A 14,083-nucleotide genomic window follows, 5' to 3' on the forward strand; every position below is an offset into this window, starting at 1 on the left:
TCTTCCCTGAGTTCCCAACTGTGCAAAACAGAATAACACATTTATTTGGATTTAAGATTTCCGAGGGTCATCAAACCCCATGTGAAGTAATAGTGGCTGGGCTCTACCTTCCTCAATGCTACAAAATCCTCCACTGGGCATGAAACCTACCAAGTTTCAAAGGGAATCAAGCCCCATGTACCTTCCTCAATCCTCAAAAATCCTCCCAAAAAAAACCGCATGGATTTTAAATGATGTAGGCGGGTCAGGGTTACTGGAAAACCTTGATTGATTGATTGACAAAATACCAGCAAAAAACTTACTGGTACTCACTGTTCGTTGTACATGTACATGTAGTGTGTCTGCTGTATTTTTCAACCAGCAACAAATTTTTCAGGTGAGATCTATCAAATTTAGTGCCGACTGCCGGTCCTTCAATGCAGGAAAATCAGTGTTGCATACAATGTACATGTATATATCCTCTGCAGGACATGAACTCTTACAGACCAAGCATCGGTACATATACATGTACATGTATGTATGTAGCCTTTTTTTTAACTGACATGATTGAAATAAATTGTTCAATTTGGTGGCTTTCTTTGAAATGTTAACACTCCTATGCAAACATACATTCTGTGCCAACTTGTCCTTTCAGTCAAACTCAATCAATGGCTACTATATTTTGCCGTTTTCGAAAAAATAATCCCATCCCAAAGTGCTTAAAGGGAATGTACATGTACATCATTGGCGTTTGCTGTAATTTTCAGAAATGAACTTTTTGAGGTGTTAGCATTTTAGATGAAATATTGTTAAACTGACGTGTCTGAAGTTTTGTGTTCGAAAACGCTGGAAAAACCAAGAAAAACAAAAATGTTCAAATAGTCTGGTTCCCTGACTCCACTAAAGATGAAATGGATCAATTTACAGATGCCGGAAAATTGTAAGGTAAGGGAACCAGTCTAGCTGGCCTGCCTGCACCCGTTCATGAACATGTAACCAATAGCAAACAAAATTTGGACTGAAAAAAAGGTACATTTGGAGCAGTAGTTGAAAAATAGTTAGGTTTTCCAACGGTGGTCGGCCGACCACTGTTGGAAATTTACACAAAAATACCACTTTTCTTGAAAATGACTTCACACCAGGTGCCATAATTTTACAGGATGCTTTAGACTGTCATTTACCAACATCCTAGTAAGGTATTTCGTACAAACTTGGTAGTTTTGTTTTTCGATGTTTGCAAATGTTGTATATTCCCTTTAAAAGTTTCCTGAGTAAAGTACAACTGTAGGTAACCTTCATTTGAACACAAAATTGTGCAGGATTGAGAACGGTTCCTAGCAAAAAGGGCCTAGGGGTTAGGGTTAAGGCAGTAGAGTCCCGCGGCTGTTACTTTTACAGAGGGAAACATGGGGGATTCAGGTTTAAGCCCTTGGCAACAAAATGCTTTCAAACGTACATGTAGTTAGGGTCAACCATAAGCTTTATCGCAAATACCGCTTGGGTGAATTTTCACTGTGGATAATAAGTATTGTGGGAAGAGAAAAGGCACAGATATTGCCTCGTTTTTCTTCCCACAGTACAGATCTTTGTAGCTATACATATATGCGATAAGGTCGGATTATTATGGAATATAGCCGTTGGGCGCGATCGGCGAACCTGTGGTGACTGCTCTATGTTCCAACACCCCTATGTCCCGACAACCCGCACATAAGATTGTGTAACTCCCGGTTAGGGTTAGGGTTAGGGATAGGAATATGTGCAGTCGGAACATAGGGGTGTTGGAACATAGGTGTGTAACCGAACCTGCGCGATCAGTCGATCATGAAGCCATCGGTCGAATGTGCCGCCATCAGTCGATCATCTTTTCTTTCTAATTCACGGCTCTGGACGAGTGTTTTGAAAAAAGGGAAGTAAAGTCTGATATTTCCTGCAGGATCGACCAAACACGTGAATGCATTTTTGCCCAATCGAATGATAGCACACATCTAGTCTGAAAATTTAGGATTCTCCATACTGTGTATAGAGTCCCAAAACTTAAGGTACTGAAAACATGCAATACAAGAAAATCGACTGACACCTGAAACAACCAGTCCAACAACTCTTCAGTACTGCATCAATCTACTGTCAGCTGACTGTGCCAAAAGAAATATCGAGGATGTCGGGTACTAGCTCACTATTTCTACACATTTCTCCATGGTCAGGCACCAGACTAATGACAATGAATGAAGAAGTCAGTCTTGACAAACCGTTGGACCATGGATGGACATGTACAAGTCTAGTCTTTAACCTCATTTTGAAATCACTTGACTTCCCTCTCATGTGCGAAATATTGAAGAAAGTCTTCTTTAGAAATTGAATTAGAGTCTTCAAACTACATTGTAAGTTGGTGAATTATTTGGTGACCTTTATTTTGCCCAATGAAAGTTTTGGAGAAATTTGCTGGCTAAAGATTAAGTAAAGTTGGCATCTTATTTTGAATCATTTTGAGCACTTAACGCTTAAAGAGAATATACATCATTTGCTTTTGCTGTAATTTTCAGAAATGGATGGAATTGGGGGTTGGAAATATATAGCAAATATAGTAACACTGACTTTTTTGAGGTTTTGGGTTCAAAAATGCTATAAAAACCAAGAAAAACAATCATTTTCCTGTAGGCTGGTTCCCTGACTCCATATAAGAAGAAACAGAGCAGTTTACATACATTGGGGAATTGTAAGGTCAGGGAACCAGTCTAGCAGGCTCGTACCCGTTCATAGGTTTGTAATCGATTGCAAACAAGTGTGATGGTCAATTGGGGCCAGTATTTGAAAAAAAAAAAGTTTTTTTCCAACGCTGATCGGCCGATCAGCGTTGGAAATTGATACAAAAATACCACTTTTCTTGAAAATGAAAGTATACCAAGTGCCATGATTTTACAGGATGCTTTACACTGTCATTCACTAACAGTCCAGCAAGGTATTTCAAAATGATTTGGTAGTTTTATTTTTTGATGTTTGCAAATGTTGTATTTTCCCTTTAAGGTCCCAGTCTGGCAAACATCCATCGATCATAACCAACACAGGTACATGGATATGGTGCTTATATTTTGCCGTCAAATTTTCTCCGACGTAAAAGTTTACCTGTTTGTGATAGTAGCGTCACCAAAAGCGTGACTTGTATAAACAGCTGACGGTGAAGGTTGAGGGCGCTCTTGATCAAACGCCCTGGATGCCATTGTGTGTGGCTTTGCGGATGCCGCAATGTCCGTGTAGGGCTGAGAATATCCGAGTTTCTCTCGTGACGGGGGTTTCGGCTGAGAATTGTTCTGGACTCCATGCAACGAGGGCAAGTTGTTATATCTCTAGTGTGTTGTACTAATTCTGGTGGATCCATTTTAAGTTTTTTTGGGTTCCTATCGCGGGTAAGTTTCCAATGAAACAAATGGCGGGATGTTCCAAACGTTTCACTTGTATGGAATCCTGCAGGATTAAAAAAAAAAAAAAATGAAATTCACACAAATGCAAATATACAAATGTCACCTTCAATACCCCATCATCCTACATCATTAAAGTATGAGATGCCGGGAAAAAATCACAAATACAATTAGGACAAATTCCAATCTATTTGTACAAAACGATTATTGCATTTATTCCTGAACATGCTGAAGGAGCCATCCCGGACAGAGAATGTATTATCTAGGGCAATCGTGTAGTGTAGGGCTCGGTTCCTATAAGGGAACAAAATCCACTTTAAAATTATCAGACCGACCAAACTACACTGTACATGTAGTTGGCGACATTCTCAATAAACAGGTATGTCATAGATAGAGGGCAGGGTTTTGATTTTTTGAGGGAAATTTGGGGGTAAAATGATGATGACAGCGCGGCGTCAACACGCAACCCGAAAATAAAGATGGCGAAACACCGCGCAAGGCACAAACCGCGCAGGAAAATCGTGATTTCTACCCCAAGAATCTGTTCAAAATTGCAAAACGGGTGTCATTAAAATTGAGAAAAGTCTGCTTTTGATTGTAAAGGTGATTTTTGAGCAATAAAAAACATTTCTGACTCTAATTTGATCAAAACAAAACAGGGGCCCTACACTACACGATCACCATATCCAGACACCACTTCTTTGGTTGTGTACAAAGTCTATGGAGAGTCAAGTGTATTGTCAAAGTGTTTTTTAACAAAATTGGAAATGTTTCTCAGTCCCAGATTCTTGTCTTTTCATCATTTTTGCAATGACCTTCAATGAGATATAACAATAAACAAAACATAGTCACTAGTAGTACAGACTACATTGTCTACACTCGGCATGCTCGGTATGGTAATGAAAAAAGTGGATTCAGGATGCAACATTCTTTCCATCATCCCTCCCCAAACACAAATACACGCCCCCCCCCCCCCCCCCACATCGGTTTCTTAATTTCCAATTCTAAAAAGTATGTGTATTTAGTCAGTGCAAACTGAACTGCAAGCCGCACGCAAATTTATGTGTAAACAGATGCATGGCTCGGCGGCCTCCCACCAGACCCAGTCTACATGCAGAATTCGCCAGCGAACAAACATGACAAAAACCGGTGCAATGCAACAACCAAACCCTCTAGTCCTACCTGCTTTATACTGATTCTCAACAGCTTTCAACTTCAAGTCGATTACCTCATATCCAAGAAATACCTTACAGCATACGAGCGTTAAAAAAATCCTTTCTAAATAAAAGAAATCTGTTCATAATTCACGAAGACGAAGACACATTAGTCACACAAGTACAACTCGACGTGGAATACTTCTTGATGGCGAATGAGAGGGCGCCCTCATTTGACGAATAAATGTTGTGTGTAATATTTCGATCATTTTATCGTCGCGGGCAAAAAGACGCACGCCGTCGTTTTCAAAACTTCGTTTATTTTATTGTATTCCGATAAATAGAAGGTTTGACAAAGATAAAATTTGACACTTTATCCTTTGTGATTATTTCATTACCTTTTATGAATTCGGCACATGGATCTCAAGTTAGAGGCCCGCTGACGGGCAAAGGGATCACTCGCAATCGCCTCTGCAAGATAGAACTCGGACAAAAAGTGTATGTAATTATCTCCATTTATAATTGATATACGAATTCAAAACTTTTTGGAGAATGTAGCAACACTATCAAGCTCTCTACATCTATCCTTGTAAAAAAAATCTTCGAATTTCTAATGAGAAAAGGACCATGTCAGTCAAAGAAAATACTGCACATAAATAAACTTCACCACCTGTTCACTTAGCTTATCCAAAACATTTTGCAGTCGAGTCTCCACTAAATTGCTGTAGCGCCCTCTGTAGTTCTTGACAGCGAATAATTATTGCTTGGTGAAATTCACTTGGTACACACATTTGTAGATAAAAAATCACCCGAGAATCAGTCATGCTGATTGAATTTTCAATTTCATCCGCTGAGAAGCCTTTCCTATGATAATCCAAACTAGATAACCAGTTTTTGTTGAACAAATATTCAGTTTTTAGGAAAATAAATCGAATTTGCTCTCTGGGCAAAAGAGGGCGCTATACTAGCTAACCAGTCGCGGATTTTATTTACAAGAAATAGTCGTCGATTTAATTCTGGATTGAAATTTTCGCGGCTTGCGCTCTCAGCCCGTCGTAGAAAAGTTTGGAAACAAGCAAACGATATTTCATTGGAGTCACTTAGATTTACAGTTTAAAGGGTAAGTTATGTATCTTGATATATGAGCTTATATCTGGTCTGTTGTTATTGAGTAATGAGAAGTATAGTTGAAGTTTCGTAGTAGTTACTTTTCTGTTGGGAGTTTCATCTGATCTCGAACGTCGAAAGCCGAACCGAGCATTTTGAGTGGCACACACGGCCGGTTGCTAGTTTGGTGACTCCACCATGTCCACGGGTATTTACTATTTTGGACGTAAATTAGTGAATTTAATGCGAACTCAAATTATCGATTATTACAGGACGTGAATATTTTATCAAGTAACGATAATACATTTGCTTTGCTTTGTAATTTACTGTTTTGTTTTAACTTATAATACTTTAATAGCCTATAGGGGACCTATCATTTTCCTTAAAAGTCAGGACTCGGGATGTCCTTATTTTTGGTCCACTTTTTTTTTAATCATTTTTTTTACTTGACACTGACAGAAATGACACAACAACAACTTACAAAAAAAGAAAGGAAAGTGTTTTCGAACATAAGTTTGCGTATGTCTCGTAAATGTTAACATTTTATTATTTTATATTTGATTTTCCTTTGAATGAGAATTAATGCAAGAAAAACAACTTTTTAGTTTTACAACTTTTTAGTTTTACAAGCATGACAAGTGGTGCCGCGGGCACACCAAATTTCCTGTTTTGTCTTTTGTACTTTTAGGCAACTAGTCGTATGCATACTTTTGTGGGGGCCTGCATGTTTGTTTGTTTGTTTGTTTGTTTGTTTGTTTGTTTGTTTGTTTGTTTGTTTGTTTGTTTGTTTGTTTGTTTGTTTGTATATTTATTTTTTATTTATTTATTTTCTTTTTTGAGGGGGAGGGGCATGGCCTAATTCAAAGGTGGCATTCGCAACATGCATACATATATATCCAGCATTTCCTTGCACTGAAAAGGCACCCCAGAGGTCCTATATAGCACTTACATGTAAATTTCCGCTCAACCCAATTTCAAGCAATATCAGTCACTGGATTTTAGTCCAACGATCTTGATTGCTATGCAAATATTGACATCCCAAAACGAGAGCCAAAATAACCCCTTTTGTTTACACATCACTTTAAAATGCTTCAGTGTAACTCTTGTGATGACCTGAGATCGTGCAGGCCGTTGTAAATGTTGACCTTGCTAAACAAAAATGTGAAAAAAAGGCTTAAACAACACTGGTACGATGCAAATGTGAGGACACAATGTAGGGCCTACATCCAATTCTACATGTCGTGTAGTTGTCTCCATGAAATTGCAATATATGCATTGTTACCTCAATTCCCTGAAGCATTCTTGCTTGAAAACATTGTATGTAAGTAACCCAGTACATGTATAAGCACAGCCTTTGTGCTGAAACACATGCATGTAATAAATTCTTTTCATGACATTGGGACACCTTACATTTTCTGTTTTCTGCTCAAATTGTTAACCCAAAAGTTGCCCATTGAAAATATTTGTGAGAAAGATTTGGGCCTACTCATTGGCTTACTGCCATTTACTTACATTTAAACAACATTGAGTCATCGAAGAAAAGAAAATTTATGACAGCAAAATATCCGCAATAACAATTTTTTGTGCTGCAATAACTGTAACAAGTTTTCTGCTCGGAAGGACATCATAGTTTTGCTCATGAATATGCAAATTTGCATTAGCATAGCAACCGAAAAGGTACCAAAATAGGCCTACCCTTCAAAATGGCAAACAAAAATTGAAAAACAGGTTAAATTGGACACAAAGGTGTATTTTCAAGAATTGCATTGAAAAAAATAACATTGCCTAGGCAATGTTGTATCATTGATACAACAGCCCCACACACAAATTTCCATATTTGCTTTTAAAGTTAACATTCAGTTGAAAATGAAAATGGTCACCAGTCTACAGATCAAGTGTTTCATTTTTTGGAGACCACTTAGTCTCCTCTCAACACGCTGTTTACGCACTCAGCCCAGTCTGTATGGCGACCCACAATGACTTCACCCGGAGACTAGTCAAGGACCCTTCAGCGTTATTGTTGGGGCTGTGTACACGTAAACTCAATACAAGTGGACAGAATAGTTAAGCTATGGCAAGCTGTTCACGTACAGTGAAATAGCGAAGTACAGGGTGTGTAAAAAAAAAAAGAAACCCAAATGGTGGGACCATTGTTTTAGTGAAGTTCTGCATGTAGCACTTTCAATATCTAGGATATGAAAGTCCAATTCATAAGCTTTCTTTTAGTACAAGAAGCATTCAAATTGCTCATGTACTTTTCAAGTTACGGAATTTTAAACTCAACCACTGTTTTAAAGTTTACAAAAAAGGTAAGTGTTCTTTCAGCAAAACGAAAACAAATCACATAGGGATGTGTGTGAATTGTTTTCGATTTGCTGAAAGAACGCACACCTTTTTCATGATCCGTGGACAGAACTTTAAAACGGTGGTTGTGTTTAAAATTCCGTAACTTGAAAGTGATTGGAATGATTCTTATACTGAAAGCTTATGAATTAGGCTTTCATAGCATAGATTTGGAAAGTGTTACATGCAGACTTTAATTAATAAAACAAGAGTCCCGGCATTTGGGTTTCATTTTTTTTACTCACCCTGTAGGGTTCATCCAGAGAGAACTTTCAGTAAGAGTCAAAGTCAACTTGTGGAGAAATATCTCAACTTCAACAAGGCACTGTTGAACAAGTTCTGGAGTCAGTGTGAGAGATTTGGTCAGTACAAGTACTTTAAACATAAAAATGTAACCCTAACCGCCCTGAATCCTTCAAAATCCTCTTCAAATGCCAAAGTGGAGGAATTTGGAGGATTGAGGTTACATGGCAAAAGTGCATTACTGATTTCGTAGGATGCACTTTGTCAAGGTCTTGGGCCAGACCTTGTGTTGTTTTTGCTTAGCCATGCATAAATATAGGCCTGGATTAAGCTTGAAATCCTCCGCACTGCTCCAGGATGTCACTTGCCACGCCTCAACAAATTGACAGTCACTGCCACAGGATTTTGCAGGATTCAGGCAGTGGTCACCCCTCCATGGACCATATTCAAGAAATAATGGAGGAATTTGCAGGATTGAGGCTATTTTTCCATGAGGCCAATTAGAGGATTTTGCAGGATTGAGGCTACATCCTAGCAAAAAGGCCAAAGGAATTAGGGTTTTAAAAACAGGAAAATTAGCGGGCCTAACATTTGGGTCTTTAAGCAATACCTTTTTACCAAGGCAAAATTCATTTTTGTTTTTCATATTTTATGTTTATAAAGACAATTTTTTTTTTTTGGAAGACAAGGAAATGTTTTGTCTCAGAAACTTGCTGTATTAGCAACGTAATATTGCCCAAAGATACAGTTGACACCCACATTTTTTATAATAGAAATTTTTTTAAAAATATATTTGGGAATGAATACTGAGAAACATGTTGGTCCATAGTTGTCAAGACACATGTTTTCGCTCACCAAGGAAGTGTAAAATCAACTTAATGATTAACCAAGTTACCATGGCAATGTCGGTAACCATGGTTACGGCAGCGAAACCGTATTTTCTAAACAGAGTGTTTGCAGCCGGCTAAATAGAGCAAGCGTTAATAAATTTTACACGTCGCTGCCCTTTGCCCACACTAATTTACATTTGACACGTTGCTTGAAAAGAAAACCTGTGTAAAGTCTGGATCGTTGTATTCTTGAAAAATATGTGTAGATGGCATGTGAACAGTTTCCAGATTTGTCTAAACTGTAGTATTTACCCTAATCTTCCCAAATCCTCCAAAATCCTCTTTGCAAAGTAGAGGATTTGGTAAAAATGTGTGTCCATGATATTGGCAAGATGTGTATCAAGGTCTCGGCCCGGACCTTGTATTGTTGATGCTCAGTCTTGCATAAATTTATAGGCCTAGATTACAAATGTATAGGCCTACATTGTTTGTAATCCTCCGCACTGCTCCAGAATGTCACTGGCTCTGCCTCAACATACTGACAGTGATTGCTGGAGGATTTTGCAGGATTGAGGCAGTGGTCACCCCTCTAAGGACCACATTCAAAAAATGACGGGGATTTTGCAGGGTTAAGTCTGTATGGAATTTTTACATGGAGACAGTTTGAGGATTTTGCAGGATTGAGGTTTCATCCTAGCAAAAAAGGCTAGGGAGTTTAGGGTTAATGTACCGATACACCAACTTACAGTGGAATGCCAAAAAGGCACCTTTTTAAAAATACATTTTTTTGTCCTATGGCACAGTTGCATCACATTAATTTGACCAAATTGTATCACAAAATGTAGATTACATACATTTAATTCAAATCTTACCCCGGAATTACCTCTCAACCTAATTTACGTGTACATTTCATATTCAACTTTGAGTTTCAGGACATTACCCCTTGTTATTAGCTTCTCCTGTTTCCAATAACATCAACTACATGTATTAAAAAAGCAATCAAATCGTCACGGCATGGATTTGCCAAATCAATGGCTATTCCTATCGCACGCCCTGATTCAGTATTGACCGCGCGGTAAATTTTTAATTAAATCCACTTGCATACTTGCCAAGTGCTGTCGTTGTCGGTATATTTGTACAGCTTCTGTTGATTAATTTGTCGACGGGCTGCTTTCTTTTGTTAACTCGTTGATGAGCTCGTTTATTGGGACAGATGGGAACGTGAATTAGATAATTAGCGAATTGGCTTGTGTTTGCATGTTGCTATGGAGTAGAGTGTGTAACAAGTCAACGACACGTCTCTACTCGTGTCGTGATGTTACGGTGGAAACTGTGAAAGTCTGGCTTGCAGATTTGATTCCCGAGAATTTTTCGTCACGTTTCTTACAGGTAGGTCCTGTTAGCAATTTCATTAACCCTATTCCCTTGGGTATTTTTATTAGAAAGTATCCTGAATCCACCAAAATCCATCAATTTTGCCATGCTAAAAATGTTGGTGTCCTAAGTGAGTCCATTAGAATCCACCAGTTAGCCGGGAGTAAATCAGTTGAGATCCTGAATCCATCAAAGTCCTGCAACTGCTCAATATGGAGGTATCCTGAATCCATCAAAATCCTGCAGTACCGCTAGGCTTCATGTCCTGAATCCATCAAAATCCCCCAGTTTGTGCAATATGGAGGTATCCTGATTCCACCGAAATCTCCGAAACTGGGGTGTGGATTTTTATGGATTGAGGTACATTGTACGTTAGGGTTAAAAATCTTGGGGTTTTTTTTTCTTTAAAAGCAAACTGCTATATAATTTTACGCACAACGCAACAACAAAAATGCATTTTGTATCTTGAAATCCCTGTGTTGCAATGTGAATCAATGAAAAGTGCTCACTGAGAAATTTAGAACTTTGAATTTTTGTTGATTGACACTTTACAGAAATTGTGGATTATTATTTGACTTTTTATGGATTTGGTTCTTAAATTTTTGTCGGAAATGTTGAGTCTTTTTTTAGGATTACAAAAATTATCCGTTGGTAATGAAACTTCTGTCATTGTAATCATTATTTCTTTCCACTTTGTGCTTTTGTTGTCACAGGCATGCAACTTTTCCTCGGATCAGCTGATTTCCTCTTTTTTTACTTCCCATGTGTGCCATTGAAAATAGAAAAACACTGTACAAAGTCTGGGAAAAATTTGAATTTCCTCTTTTTTTGTGATTTCCCAGTTGCATGCCTGTGATGAGTGACATATCACAGAATTCAAGTTTCAGGCGCGTTTATAAAAGTCACCCAGGACTTCCTTACAACTTAGTTTTGAAACTGTGGACAGGTGGAGGGTAATATTGTACAAAATGTACATTGTACAAGGTAAGTCTTTCCTCCATCGGTTAACAAAGAAAAATGCCCGGTCGCAATCACCATTCACACCGAGTGATAAGATATTGACTGTTCCCACCACCACCAGTCCCTGACAATTCTTTCAGACTTGAAAAAAGAAGAGTAAAAAATCAATATAATCTTTTCAGTTGAGCGCCAACGGCAAAAGAATAATACTGTGAGGATAATGGAAGTTCTCGAGTAAGAACACACTGCAACTTCAGCGATGGGCTCTTGTTAAGAGAGCCGTTTTGTTTTGGGAATGTTTTGGACGAAATTCTGAGGCTGCAAGAAAAAGTCACTCAATTGGGAGTTGTCAAAAAGGGTTTGGAGTTTTGCTGTCATGTTTGAACATTATAATTGACGTTTTTTAGCCATTGGAGTGAAAAAGGTAAGTTGTGGCTGTTACTTTTTGAGCCCCTTTTATTCACATTCCTAATTCTGTGTGAGAAGATGGTGGGCTAAACTCTAACAAGCCTGCAGTTTATTTTACTGATTGTATTATGATTTCAAAGAGTGAGAGTTCTCAGGTTGACCTTTGGCCTAGTTGTTTGGTTTGCTGCCATGGCAACGACTGCAACAATGAAAACCGTGGATTAGATTGTTTTGGTCTCTTTTTTTTTGGTCCTTTTTTTTCTCTAAAGATCAATTTGTACAAACCCTTTCACTTGAAAGTGCAAGATTTGTTTGCTTGCTCAATGGCTTGATGTTTTTGTAGTTTATGGAGCAGCCGAAATTCCAGAAATTCCAGTGCTGAGTTTATGTAATTTGTGATTACTGAACTGTGTTACAATAAGCCAGGATTTTGGTTAGGATTCTAGCGTACCTATTTTCAGTGTAACAATACTTCCTGTAAAATGCAATGGACATCAATCGATGGGGTATTGGAAGGGGGGGGGGGGAAAGAGTCCTCCACTTTTTAAAGTGGGGGGGGGGGGGGAGAGATATATCATTCCCTGCCCTCCCCCCCCCCCCCCCCACTTTTTTCTGCCCCGAATAAAAGTCATAGCCAACATAATAGCCCATAATACCCCGGTAGCTCATTCAATGACTCCAAACTCGAAAATGATGTTTAAATGATAATCTTTTGCTTAAAAAAAAATGGGTTAAAGTGGACAGAAATTGCCTCAGATGGCACCACAGAGTGTCTAGAGTTTGTGTGCAGTACAGTACGTGCTAGCCCAAATGCAATTTGGTGATCATTTCTTGGGCTGCTTTCTGTAGTTAAAATTAAAAATGGGACGGATATCCACAAATGATTTACAATGTATCTAGCCCAAATAAAAAATAGGGTATTCCTACCCCCTTTTTTCGATTTTGGTTCTGAATATCATCCACTGATTTGCTACATGTATGAAGGGATACACAAATCTCTTCAGATTGTGTCTCCTTCCTATACTTGCGGTACATGCATATGCCCCCTTACAATGTACAATTTGCAGCAGTGTAGTGTCACTCAGTAGCTGATATTCAGAGTGGCAAGGGCAATTGGTCTAGTGACATGCCTAACACCAACATCAGTAGTCCATGTTAGACACATCCAATAAACATCCTAGGCAATTGTGGGCAACCCAAGCCAATCAAACCTACACCCGACTTTGTATTTAAATGCTCTCATCGGACCGTTACATCAAAGCACTGTTTGAAAATCTTTCTTTATGAGCCACCACTAGATCTCCTTGAAAAAGCCCAAACAAAAGCTGTAAATGTGCTTGTCGATAACTTCTCCACACAATTTTTGAGTTCGGTATTGAGAACATAAAGGGGAGGTGGTTAAAGCACAGAAATTTGGTGCCAGAAGTCAGGTTTCTGTAAGTCCCGCCCACCTTGGCAACATCACAGCAACGACCTGGCCATTGCTAGGTCAATATGTAAATTTACATACAGGATGAGCTTTGCCGTTGATGAATCTATCCTCAGAGTGATTGCACATGATTGCACATGATTGCACATTTTGCTGATGCACACAATCTGTGTACGCATGTGAGTCATACAGTAAATTAGTAGTGTCTAAATAAAAACTAAAAAGATCCACATCCATTCATTGCAAAGAATGTATTTTCCCATTAATTAAAGCTATAGTCCATCATTTGCAGCCATCCGAAAAAGTAACTGGCGTATTATTGTTGAAAAACATACAGTGTACTTGGTTGAAAGATAGTTAGTACATGGACTAAACTCCCTGTGAAATTAATCTTTCTGGCAAGCTGTCATTTTGAAGTAATCAACGAAAGAAGGCCTTTCCAACGGTGCGTCTTAAGACGCACCCTAGGAAAATTAAAATTAGTAGTTCGTTTTGTTATTCCGCGCAGCGTGCGCAAGCATTGGCACGACGCACAGGCGCGTGCGGTTGCTATAATTCGTCCGATCAGTGCGCGACATCGAGTATAGCTGCAATTCAAAACAATTCAAAACATGATTCAGCAACTTTCGATGGCAAGAAACTTTTCACCCCTTTTATTTTACGAATTAGGCCTATTTTGAAAAATATCCATGCAAATGCAGTTAAAAAAGTACAAACTCATTCATTTTATCTAATGAAATATGTAATGCTTTTGGTAAGATTTTACTCAGCATACATACATGTACATGATGTACCGTATGACATGTAACATCCAATTCATTTTATTACTTGAAACATACACAC

General features: G+C 38.5%; 1 protein-coding gene and 1 pseudogene across 1 annotated transcript in view; one reads left to right on the forward strand and one right to left on the reverse strand.

Moving 5' to 3' along the window:
• Positions 1-4,747, reverse strand: part of LOC119724561 (dyslexia-associated protein KIAA0319-like protein) — a 49,668-nt gene extending 44,921 nt beyond the window's left edge. The window contains 2 exon segments of the mRNA XM_038195664.1: positions 3,100-3,438; positions 4,575-4,747. Coding sequence (XP_038051592.1) covers positions 3,100-3,352 — 253 coding nt within the window. The 5' untranslated portion in view covers positions 3,353-3,438; positions 4,575-4,747.
• Positions 4,748-5,537: 790 nt separating this feature from the next.
• The window catches only part of LOC119724562, a 54,644-nt pseudogene continuing 46,098 nt past the window's right edge, over positions 5,538-14,083 (forward strand).

The sequence above is a fragment of the Patiria miniata genome, unplaced genomic scaffold (genome assembly GCF_015706575.1).
Source record: "Patiria miniata isolate m_02_andy unplaced genomic scaffold, ASM1570657v1 HiC_scaffold_18, whole genome shotgun sequence".
Taxonomy (NCBI): Eukaryota; Metazoa; Echinodermata; class Asteroidea; order Valvatida; family Asterinidae; genus Patiria; species Patiria miniata.